Source organism: Symphodus melops (genome assembly GCF_947650265.1).
Source record: "Symphodus melops genome assembly, chromosome: 4".
Lineage (NCBI taxonomy): Eukaryota > Metazoa > Chordata > Actinopteri > Labriformes > Labridae > Symphodus > Symphodus melops.
Genome location: NC_136694.1, coordinates 17,699,358 through 17,711,536, shown reverse-complemented (window position 1 = coordinate 17,711,536; position 12,179 = coordinate 17,699,358). Strand labels below are relative to the sequence as shown.

Genomic DNA, 12,179 nt, shown 5'->3' with positions numbered 1-12,179 from the left:
GGGTGAGGGAGACTTAAGCATGCAGCACACGGTTACATCCCATATGTTGGTGCACAGAGGCTTCATGTTTCAAGGTGGATCTAGCAGGCATTTGCATCACTTGACACTCAACGAGCGAACTAATGTGAGATCTTCAGGATCAGACCAGTTTTTATTAAAAAAGCCCCTTCAAGCTTTGACCTAGTTATTTCTAGGTCGAAGTAATACACTTTTTTTTAATATCATTCAACCACTGCTGACACACAGCAGTCTCTCTTTTCAACCAGCCAAAGGTTTTAATAGCACATTACAATAACACAGACATTGATTAGCTGTTTTCAATTTATTACTTGCTTGATTTATATGTATATATATATCTATCTATCTATATATATATATATATATATATATATATATATATATATATATATATCAAGCAAAACATTTAATTTCTAAAACATGGATACATACAGTGAAGCTGCATTTATCAGCTGGTTCTCAGTCATATATCTATATTTGTACAATATATTGTTAATCTGCTTTTGGTCACATTCATATAATGCCAGAAATGATCACTTCATGTTTCTCATTGAAGCACTAGATTTGGCACGTTTTTTTTCCTAAATAAGTTTATCAAAGGTAAGTGTCGTCACAGTCTGGAAAAGAGGGAAAGAATACATTTTTGTCTCGATGTTTGGTGACATCGCATCATTTCGTATCTTGTGCCTCTACTCAAAGTGAAAGCAGTGTTCTTTAGCTTAAGTGATAGCTAAAGAAAACCCTCTGACAGTAGTTTGCAAAGAATACTTCCTTCCTTGTAATGCTTATTCCAATTCTTCATTCGAGATTAATTAACTGTTCATCCATCCATTCATTGAAAAGACTGTTTTCAATTTAATTCAAAGCATTTTAAAATTAACAGTCACATTTAAATGCTTGTTGTTGTTGATTTGTGATGACACCAGCGTTTTAGAGTAAATATTCAAATAATGACCTAAAACAAATCCTTTAATTAGGCAAAGATCTTTGTGATGAACTCACGGAAACGTTTGGCATACTGCTCAGGGTGAACTGTTGAGATTTCTGCTCCTCCCTGCAAGACAAATATACAGACAAACACACACACACACACACACACACACACACACACACACACACACAGACAGACAGACACAGACACAGTGAATGAGAGATATCTGAACAGAAAATCAAAGCGCCCCAATACACTTTGAACAATGGAGATCTAAAGACAGCATATGCTAACAACCCCTTTATAGAGCGCTGGTCTCTTACCCCGTGTTTGACAGCTTTGGCAGCGTGAGCGGCTTTCTTCTTGGTGTCGTACTGTGTTAGCACATCAATCAGGCCCATAAAATATACCTCCCTGTGGGGGGCACCTGGAGGGATTCACAGTACCATATGAGTGAAATTAATTTGGGCATATGATGGTATCTTGAGTGACATGGTGTTTGGGTGTTTTAAAGCAGAGGACTAACCCAAAGCACACTGGATAGCATACACATCAATATAAGGGTCAAACTCCCCGGGACCCATGGGTTTAAAGGAGTTCATGTAGCCCCCGATGCCCTCAGGAGAGATGGAGCCTGAAGCTGGAACCAAGCCATTTTCATCTTCTTCTTCATCTTCGTCAGTTGACTCCATGTCTTCCTCCTCCTCCTCCCTCTCAGCCCGCTCAACGTCATGAATGCCGAGCAGGAGGCTGTAGTCCATGATCCTCATACGCACCAGAAACTGAAGCAAGAAGACACAAACATTAAATCCCAAACAAAACAATGGCCACATGTTGCATTAAGGTAGTTTTCTTACATCAATATCTCTGTTGAGTTTGTCCATAATCTTCTCCTTCTCCTCATCACTTACATAGACCTTCTGCATGTTATTCCTGAAATCGACGTCTTTGTAAGTAGGCAACTCCTTTACCTGGAGACACAGAGTGAAGCTCAGCTACTGTGAATGTACATACGTATATAATGGAAGGTAGATTACTCAAAAGCATCAATTTACAAACAGCCATCCAATTTATAGATTCACGTCAATATATATTGTCCCAAATATTGTATTCCAAATCAACACAGCTGGAGGGATTAAAGGCATTTCTCTAGAGGGGTTCAGATTCTACTTAAAATCTAATGTTTGGCAAGTTTCATTTTATAACTGTTCTGAAAATGTAATATCCGATTTGTCATAATGTTCAAACAGCAATTAAATACAATATGGTCAATGTGATTGGATGAGACTGACTGCTGGCGCAGCTGCAGCTCACTGAAACGCATTACGGGTTCCTTGTTGAGAGAACAGTTCAAAGAGATAAACTACACTGAATTCTTCCAGATTCATAACCATGACTCACTTTTCCTTGAATCCTGGGTAAGAGAGACAGTTTCCTTACATTGGTCTTTTTTTTCTTCCCACAGTTTGAATAATACATTACATGGAAAGGCTGCTTTGTAGGAAACAACAAGGCCCATAGAATGCCCCCTGGACTTAATTTCATAACGTCTGAATGCAATTATAGTCCTTATATTAATTATATTCACAACCAGGTTATTAAAGTTTCTAATTTTTTGTTTGACATATATAGCATCAATTTGTCACAGAAACATTAACATGCAATATGTGTCACAAATGTTTTACATGTAACTTTGATTTGTAATTAAATGTCTAACCTGGCACAACTTAATCAAAGATATGGAGTTAAATTGAAACTCAGAGCTGTCCTTATCTGAAATTAATCTCAATGAGCTAAAATGAAAGGTAAATGTGATTGTTTAATACTATTAATGTGTTCTTTTAAATGGCAAACAAAGACAACCACATTTTAAACTCTCTCACTATACCACATTATTCCTCACCTTCTCTTTAAAACTGGCTTCACGAGACATCCCAGAGCCCTGAGTAAAGAAAAATTGGGTTGTCAGTTTCTTCAAAACTGCTGCATCTACATAACTGTCATACAATGAGATCATTGTCTCCTTTTTTCAATTTTAATATTTTAGCATGCTCTCTCGTCTCGTCAAAAATTCTTGTCGACAGCATTTACTTCTTAACAAGACTAAAAAACTGTGACTCCTCATCTGAAGTAGCCCCAGGCCTCCTACACCATTACCTTGAGGTCATACTTCCTGTGTACATGCAGACGATGGCTAAACATGTTCCTCATTACTAACAGGTAGGTATCCTCGCTCTCCACTGTGACTCTGTACATGGCCAGGAACTGAGGGAGCAGCGTGTTTCCGTGACAGGTGACAATATGCTGGAGGAGAACAACAGTATAAAGTCAAATCATTTCATTCAAAAATAAAGGAAATTCATAAACCCAGTGGCGTGAACAGCAGAGTTTTAAAAGTTGGGCAGAATCGAGAGGGAAGAGAAGGACTACTCGCACAATAATATGGATGTCACAAAGATTGCATAGAACATGGACATACTCTCAGCGACATCACCTATTGCTTAAACAGATTTGAAGCCCAACAATGGTAGTCGCTATGTAGCAATTATCAAGCTTTCATTCAACTTAGGAACAGGCAAAGAGTTAGAGCTGAAGCAGGCCAATTTGCAAACCGCTTCAACAGTCAGTCAAATCACTCCTGCCCATTATTCTAAATAACTCTCAACCTAGCAAAATGGCTTAGTCATACAAGAACCAATAACATTTTTTTGCTATTTAGAATAACTTTTTTGAACCAGGCTGTAACCATTTTTGTTTCTGTTGTTAAAGTTAGTTTTTTTTGCAGCCAGTTGAAAGTGGACACGAAAGAAACTTTTTGCAGTTTGGGATTGGCTTCATTTTTCAACAGCGAAGTTTTCTGCTTGGGATGTAAACAACGCGTGATCCAATCTTTTTGTAAGATAAACAATTTAAGTCAGGCTTTATTTTAAAGATAATGCATGCAACATATTTATTGGCCCTCGAGCCATCCATTAATATAGGTTGTTTTTCCTTTTGTTAAATCTTTAGATCACGTGAGAAAAGGTTTGTCGTGTTTTCACATGCAAACATTTTAAATTAAGTGAAGACTATTTACATGAAAGACTTTAACATGCCACAGGAGGAAAAAAACTGTTGTGTATAATGAATATTGATTGCCTGGATTCCAGTTAGCATGTTATTGTGTTATCTGCTAAATCATTGTTGTTGCTTACTGGGACACATGAATGGAACTGGGCCATCATTATAGTCATGTAATTAGCAACACTGTAATTTTCTTATTAAGGGGAGTTGAATGTCTGCTACTACAAATGATCAATAAGGATGCAAATCTCCTTAACTACATTCCCAGAACAGATGTGGAAATCCACAACAGAACCGTTTCTTTTATGTGTGAGCATGTATTATTTTCTGTTAAATTTAATGTCTGTAGAAAGTGCATCTTGCCTTCTGTCTGACCTGTTTCAGGCGAAACATGCAGTCATGACACTGGGTGTGTTCAATATAGACTCAAATTGTCATGTTTAAACAAGAGCTCTGGCCTTGATCATTAATTGTAGCGGAAAAACTTAAAATTCAAACACTCTTTGATATTGGAAAGCCTTTGCCATGGCAACAAGGGTTCTCACTAAAGGAGGAACATTTCTCCCACAATATCTGAATGAAAATGACAAAAAGAGAGGAAAAAAATGTCACTCATAGAACATAGTCTCAAATTTTTTGATGAAAGGGGTTAATCACAAACTAAAAAAATGACCATCAAGGTAACGTTGTGTTTTTTTTATCAAAGACATTTTAGACATGAGAGACGCGTTCCATACTGTGTTGGTCCTACCTGGTGATACTCAGAGAGGATGTTGTGCATTTCCTCCACCTCTTCGCTTGAGATTTCCTTAATTACCAAGGTGCGGTCGTATGATATGAGCAGCAGCCCCACACACTGCCCCTCTTCGTCTTTAAACAGAGGACTGCGGGCAAGAGATGCCTGTTGAAAAGAGGGTGGACGATATCACTGATAACAGGTTGCAACTTCTTGCATTCATTACACTGGTATCTTTATTTTCACTGAAATACAACTATATGTTTGTTATGATTATTACTGTTGAAGAAAAAAAGTTCTCCCCACAAAGGCGCTCCACAAAAGTGGATATGCGTTATGACACACATTAAGTGAATGACTGCTAAGCAAATGTGTACAAAGCAGGGGAGGTTGACTTTGTTTGCCACCTGGCCCATGCAAAAAATACACAAAAAAAATGCAAATTTTTAAAGGGAGCACATCAATTCATACAGGCATGTGTCTGGTTTGAAAAAGAAAAGAAAGAAAAACACAATGAAAACCTTGGCTGTTTTGTATTTTAAAAAGTCAGTGTCTCTTTTCAGGCTAACTTCATTCTCCCTTCCTAACTTTGTGAAGATGGAGTTGTTTTTCTGCAGGATAAAAGTTGCTTTGAAGAACTTTTTTCAAAACTATACCTGGTAGTCTTGGTCCTCAATTCCAAAGTGTTCTCGCAGATTTCTGAACACCTGCGGACAGTAGTCTTTGAATTTGAACTGTCCTGGGAGGTTTTCTCTGAGGAACACACAATAATGCAATTTGAACGACAGCAGAACTACTCAAAGACAATTTTATCAAACCCGTTACTGTGTCAAATGCATAGATAAAGGTCAAATCTCTAAATCAAGACAACCAATAGGCTAAAACTATTTAAACCTATGTGGAGCATGACCAATGTTACAATGGGGTAAGTTACAACTTTACTGAACATATGATGCAGAAAAAAATGATTGGATTAATTTTCAAATTATGCCATTAAGTATATTATGCAGAGTCTCTATGCTCAGCTCTGTCAGCAGAACATGTAGTGGCAGCAGAACAGCCAATGTGATGGGGTCCACACCAAAATACAAAGTCAACATCATCCATTTTCATTCTCACTCCAATATTCCAAAAGCCAAAGTGTTTGCTGCTTTTAACCACTCATAGACTCAAAGACCCTATGTCAGCATGGGCTTGAATAAAATAAAGAAATATAGCAACCAGTTAGAAATCATAATTATTCATTATCAACTACTAATGCGTTTCTACCTGATGACACAAACAGTTTAACATGTGCGTGGGTTTGATTTCAGTGTTTTCATATCTGCCAGTTTTTTTAATCACAACTCATAACAGCATCATACATCCTGCGGTGTTGCAATAAATAAAGGGTTCTCATATCAAGCGAAATGAAACTTAAACTTAAGAGAAACCTCATCAAAGTAAAAGCACTTCAACAGAAAGAAAGCATATTTTATTGTTCTGGCCACCTCTGTTTATAAGTCCCTACACGACCTGGATTCCTCAATGGATTAAAGGATTATTGAGAGCCACTCAAGTTTTCTAGACTCCATCCATACAGAACATGAACCTCAGGCAGACAATGTAGACTTACAGAAATAATTATTAAATCATTCACTTTCAGACATAACTTTTTTTCTGATCCATGTGCTGAACTATTCTCTATTGTTTGTCTAAAAAACCCCACTTGAAGAAAAATAATGCTGCATTCAAAACTCAGCTATCATTCTTAAACATGACCTTGAATCAAAACTATTCTTGAATTCATCGCTTTAGTGTCATCTGTACTGTAAGGTAAAAAAGTGTGTTAGAATTAATTTAAGGATATAGCAAATCTGGTGTTTGTTAAAAGAGGGCTGCAAATAAACCAAGAAGGGTAAAAAGCAAAAAAGGTATAAAAAAGCAATGTGTTGGATGTGTCAGGGAGTTGCAGGGGAAAGTTCCCAGCAGGTAAGAAGAGGAGCACAGTACTTGTTGAAGAGGTGATTGTTCACTTTGATCTTCGTGCTGGCTTTGAAATCGTCTGGCAGCAGCATGACAGGTACGGGCACCTGGCTCAGGTCGTTAATCTGCATATGATCAATGAATACAACATTTATAAAGAAATTCACAGACGAATCCTTTTAATCATGTTTAGACTCATAAATCAGCACCCACCGAATGATTGACTCCCCACATCAACACGCTCAACACGGGATCACTGGCTCGAAAAACCTCCACTTTCTGCTGGACGAAGTGCTTCTTCTTAGTCTTCCTCTTACGCGCCAGGATGCTCAGGGGGTTAGAAGTGGCACTTGGGGAAGACATGGCACCTTTTTTTTTTACTCTTGTCTGTGTCTCGGGACTCTGGTTGTCATCCGTTGCGTCCTCCTGTATACTGTCGTAGAGTAGAGAGGTAATACAGCACCTCCTCCTGCTCCTCACTCAGACTTTGGAGGTTATCGTACTGAAAAATAAATCAACACAGAAACACAACAGGTGCAGGAGAGCCCTGAAGGCAACACCGACGCGCTTGGGTCAAATTCAGTAACACAGTCATATGATGATGAAACAACAGGCTGCAAAGAATCTGTGATGTGGGACTGAGTTTTAACAAGGGATTACCAGTTTATGTTTGCCTGTTAGTTAGTTATAACAGTCACAAAAAGGACTAGACCTACTTCTACTCGTCTACTATCACTACTACTAATGCTTATAATGATAATTAAACTAATCATAGTACAGAAATTATATTAAGTTATATTACCATTAAAGTTGTATGTTTATGTATGAAGACATTTTTATATTGCATCTTGTTTGCTTGTGATGTATCTTCCAAATGTCACGATTCACTCTTCTTTAGCTTGTTTGTTCCTTGTTGTAATTTCCTGTTTTATTTTATTTGTATCATTGTGTTTCTGTTTCCTGTGTATTTTTCAAGGATTATCCTGAGTTTTTTTTTTGAGTGTTTCCTGTTCTAGTTTGTAGTTTCTCCCCCCTCTATCATGTGCTCATGTTTCTTCCAGCCTTGATGTGTTTCCCTTCACTTTAATTGTCCTCTCCTGTTTTGTGTTAGTCTCAACTGTGTCTGAAAGCCTACCTTCTGTATCGTCTCCCTACCCATGTTCACCAGTGTTTCCTTCTGTCTTCCAGTATTGTGGATTTTTTGGTTGATTTTGGTGGACTGTATTTGTTTTAAGAAAGCAATTTTTAATGTGCCTTTTACTTAAAATATATTTGTGTTCTGCATTTGGGTCCTCCTCTTCGTTATTTTTATGAAGGTGACATCCCATCTCACATGTTCAATGGCTGAACTATTACTTCAATACTAATAATATGAAGTTGAACTGTTGTCATTTTTGATATTCATATTTTAGGGACTTTTTAGGCCTGTTGTTACATTTTATCTATTGACCATGATAGCTATCTATACCCTTTTCACCTAATCAACATTTTCTCTGATATCATGCTCAGAGTAGAAAGCTAAAATGCTGATATTCTGCAATGATTTAGGTTTGAAAACTGTTTCCCAGATGCAAAGACAAGTGAACAGTAGACAACAAAAATGATTGTGTGTTGGGAAATCTGAAGGTAAACAAGATATGCATTATTCTTTCAGCTATACCATAAGACACTGTTCTCAATCTTCAGTAAAAAACACTTTTTTATAGAAAAACATTTAACAACATCTGCATCCATTAACAATCAGTGCCAGTCTTTATCTTATATTTAATTTCCAAAGGCAACATTTCAAAATGAAACTCCCCAAAAAGACAATCTCAAAAGTAAAGCCCCCTTTTGATTCTGCATCACAAACTAATTGAAAAGTACCTCGTAGGACTACCTGTTCTCATCCGTGAGTAATGATAAATTACTTATTAAAAGGAATATTAGCATAAATATACAGTAATACATTATAGAAGTAGCATAAATAGGATGAACAGAGATTATGAACTGCCATTAAAACAATTACAGTGGATGAAAAAATACTGAGAAAGTCTATTTAGTACATATATTGATCCAAACGGCCTCCTGATACCTGGCTGATGACATGAATTTTTTGTTTTCAAAAAGATGAAGTGCTGAAACTATAAGATGAACAACTTGTAACTTGTACACAAGTAAATTTTAAAACAAATGTCTAAGTACTATGGTCCAGAAATGTTCAGTAGAGGGCGCAATGAGACAACATTACTCCTGGTTTTGATACAGCGTCTTATTGGTGGAGAGTTTTTGGCTTCTGGACAATGAAATGTATAAGACCGTGCTGAGCTCCTTGAGACTCTGTGTGTTGTTCCTTCATCTTTATCTCATGTCGGTCACAAAGCTTCTTCTGCCTCGATCCAGGCTTCAAACTGTTTTAACAACTCAGATGGCCCTTGTGCTTTGGGGTTGTGACTGGCATGCCATTCTGATTCACACACCAACACTTTCCACGCTGCTTCCCTCGAGAGGACCAGCACTGCACACACAGAACAAACACAGTCAGAGCTGGAAATACAAACACAGGTCTGCAATCATTCTTATAGCTAGGTTGCAGCACCTCCAAACTCACCTGCTTCTTTCTGAAGAAACCCCGCTTGTCACAGTTGGGCATGTAGATGTCATGTTGTGGGTCAAACAAATGGGCATTAAGACCTTTGATAAGTGTAGTTAAAAGTTTACGACAAGGAGCCTGCAGGAAGAGACAGTCAGATACAACTTAGTGCAATCCTGTGTTCATGCCATTTGTGTTCAAATGATTTTTAGATAACAATGGTTTCTTTACCTCATTCGGATCCTCAGTAGGTGCTGAGTCTAGGAACATTTAAAGATAACATTTTTAGAATTGATCTGCTAATACCATGCAAAACAATGTTTATTTTATTTTGTTTTATAGTCACCCCCAACTTTTATGAACTTCTTAAAAATTGCAAAATAATACTAAAACACTATGAAGGCTTTTTAGAATCTGTCTAAAAGAAACTAACCACTGTGATCACCAAGTCATAAAAACAAAATCTTCCAAGCAGGGGTGTTTTTTTTTCTCCATCTCTTTATTCCGATGGATCTCTGCAACAGCTTGTCTGACTTGAATGAGCAGTTGGGCTGAGGAAAGACTGTTTATGTAATCACTGGTGGGTTTCTCTGTTTAGATTGCATCATTTTTACAAACTCAAGCTCTACACTACAGAAAGAATAATCGAAGGCTCAGGCAGTGATGAAAGCAAAATGTAAGTAACCCCACAAATAAACAGGCAAATGTTAAGAGTTTGTTTTAAAAAATCCATGAAAAAATCTGATAAAAATGACTTTCACAAATTTATTTGCAAACACAGTACTATGCCTACCTGTTTGGATCTTCTCAGTGGGGCTGATACTGCTGGTGTTGCTGCAGACTCCCCTTCCTTCTAGTAGGGCTCGGAGTGGCCTCAGCTCGCCCTCTTGAGGAGCACAGCGTAGACCACTGGCACAGCTCCTGGTGTAGACCCCGCATGGGTCTCCAGTAGCCAGAGCAGTGGAGTTTGAGTCTACAGATTCAAGACTCGGTGTGGGCTTTGATTTACAAGTGGGACATCCTCTGGACCGCGTGGTCTGTGGTCTTGGAGTTGACAGAGCTGGCTGCAGGAGGATCAGCACTAAGATGTTTAAGTACAGAAGCATTTCACTCTAAAAGTTGTCCACTAAAAGATAGCTGCAGCCAAGTCTCCAAAAATCTTCTGTCAGGACTTTCGTTCTTTGATCCAGCTACTGCAGTGTGTCAAGGTATTGAAAGGTGGATGTGAATCGCTGAAGCCAAGACAGAGTAATAATTTGGCTGACAGACACCACTGGCAGCAGCTTTTAAAGAGCCCAAACAAGTGGGGAAAGGTATGGGAGGGTACGTGTTTGTTTTCCTGCACATTTCCACATAACCGAGCACACCCCGTTTTCCCCACACATGTACATACAAACTCTCACGCATGCTCATACCTTCTTTTGTCTTTCATCTTCGCAGGTTAGTAATGTTTTCTGAACACAGTCTGACATAAATGATTGCTGCTCTATTGCTTGGCTTTTCCACACTGATCGTTTACAGAGGTGACCACTTCATGTAACTGACCAGGGAACACACAATTCACCATTCACTCTTTAAATGACAGCACTTCATATAAGAGTTATTTCAAACTTTGAGATCTTTTACAAAGAATTTATTTGACTTTGTGTCTTATAATCAGTCAATTAATGGCTCTATCGTAAACAACATTATGTTATCATCTTGTGCAGCGGATTTTGAAATTGTACAACGTATTATGGTATGAGTATCATTTAAATAAGAGCACCTGTTCAGGAAAAAAAACGTTTTATAGCAAAATAATTCTAATGGTAATGGTCTTTTTAATTTCTCAAAAATAACAGGTTTTTGTGAAATTGAAACACATTTACATTAACAGGACTAAAAGTATTAAATCAGTTTACAGCTCGTTGTCCTTGTTTGGGTCATTGCTATGACTTTTCTTTAAATAGCAACCACAAAACAAACACTGTAAGCATGTTTTCATAGTCTGTAACTGCAGGGCTAAAGATTGAGAGGAAACAGCCGACACGGAGAGGCTGAAGGAGTGCCACTCAAGGTTGGATGACTAAGACATTAATAGCCATGAGCAAAGAGTCCCACCTAGCAAATTCCACCATCTGTGAGTCACAAACAGATTAAATTAGAAGACAGGATCTCAAAATCTGACAACCTGTCTTCTAACATGATATATTAATATTCAGCTTGTGACCACTTTGTCTCAGATACAATTGGAGGTAGAACATGAATTTATCTCCACCTGGATTTCAGAAATGTATTTACTTAACTTCAATACCACTTGAGCTGAAGTAAGAAATGTCAACTTAAAGAGAAAGAAAAAATGGTAAATAAATAAATAACTGAAGACTAAACGGAGAAATGACTTACATTGCAAATAAAATTGCCATATTGCATCACTTACCGTCGGACGTCTGGTAAAAAAAAATCAAAAAGATCAGCGTGTTTCTTTTGCTTTATGCTTCGCGCTAATTTTGCCTCGCCAGAGAAAAGATGTGGAAAGCAACACTTAGTGTCTGTGTGTCTCTGTCACTTATTTTATTTGATGTATATTTGATATGTAATTAAGAATGTTTATTTGCTGTCTTCTTTTCTTATGGTGCCACTTATTATACGTTATAAATTGAGTTAAATTAACATTCATTCTTATAAAAGAAAAATAACATCCTTCGCTAATAAGTAACTTGCTGGTTCAAAATTAAAATTGTTTTATCAAATATGATGCTTTGATGTTTCTTTCTGACTCAATTTCTTTTAAGCTACATGTCTATTTAAATTGACTTTTACAAAAACTAAAGTGTTCGTGCTTTTTGAATTACGAAATTCTTAACATGTAATTTTGATGTTTGTATACTATGGTTTGTATGCACCACGTGAAC

At 37.4% G+C, this 12,179-nt stretch overlaps 2 protein-coding genes across 5 annotated transcripts; both read right to left on the bottom strand.

The window, feature by feature from the left end:
• Positions 1–525: 525 nt before the first annotated feature.
• Positions 526–7,278, bottom strand: LOC306822206 (phosphatidylinositol 5-phosphate 4-kinase type-2 gamma-like). 4 transcript variants are annotated; one of them, XM_079341065.1, is made up of 11 exons: positions 6,927–7,278; positions 6,741–6,838; positions 5,405–5,501; positions 4,764–4,913; positions 3,107–3,253; positions 2,853–2,891; positions 1,807–1,920; positions 1,476–1,731; positions 1,273–1,376; positions 1,021–1,072; positions 526–635 (listed from the first exon to the last, which is right to left on the bottom strand). In XM_079341065.1, exons 1-11 carry the CDS (start codon positions 7,074–7,076, stop codon positions 613–615), a joined length of 1,230 nt encoding a protein of 409 aa, XP_079197191.1. In that variant the 5' UTR covers positions 7,077–7,278; the 3' UTR covers positions 526–612. The 4 variants fall into 4 exon arrangements, with proteins under 4 accessions (XP_079197191.1, XP_079197188.1, XP_079197190.1 ...); XM_079341062.1 differs by having other exon boundaries at positions 1,021–1,376; XM_079341064.1 differs by lacking the exon at positions 526–635 and having other exon boundaries at positions 849–1,072.
• Positions 7,279–8,463: 1,185 nt separating this feature from the next.
• Positions 8,464–12,147, bottom strand: LOC306823238 (insulin-like growth factor-binding protein 6). The gene is made up of 4 exons (XM_079342686.1): positions 10,079–12,147; positions 9,517–9,545; positions 9,304–9,423; positions 8,464–9,210 (listed from the first exon to the last, which is right to left on the bottom strand). The coding sequence occupies exons 1-4, from the start codon at positions 10,389–10,391 to the stop codon at positions 9,109–9,111; spliced, it is 564 nt and encodes a 187-aa protein (XP_079198812.1). The 5' UTR covers positions 10,392–12,147; the 3' UTR covers positions 8,464–9,108.
• Positions 12,148–12,179: the final 32 nt, after the last annotated feature.

Bases quoted from the DNA above. Each gene is read 5' to 3' on its own strand.
- LOC306822206 (XM_079341062.1), bottom strand. From the start codon at position 7,076: ATGTCTTCCCCAAGTGCCACTTCTAACCCCCTGAGCATCCTGGCGCGT. The intron at 6,839-6,926 runs GTGGGTGCTGAT...GATCATATGCAG, and splicing joins TGTGGGGAGTCAATCATTCG to ATTAACGACCTGAGCCAGGT. The intron at 1,377-1,475 runs GTTAGTCCTCTG...GAATCCCTCCAG, and splicing joins TGCTATCCAGTGTGCTTTGG to GTGCCCCCCACAGGGAGGTA.
- LOC306823238 (XM_079342686.1), bottom strand. From the start codon at position 10,391: ATGCTTCTGTACTTAAACATCTTAGTGCTGATCCTCCTGCAGCCAGCT. The intron at 9,424-9,516 runs GTAAAGAAACCA...CTCTTCCTGCAG, and splicing joins CTACTGAGGATCCGAATGAG to GCTCCTTGTCGTAAACTTTT. The intron at 9,211-9,303 runs GTGAGTTTGGAG...CTGTGTGTGCAG, and splicing joins GTTTCTTCAGAAAGAAGCAG to TGCTGGTCCTCTCGAGGGAA.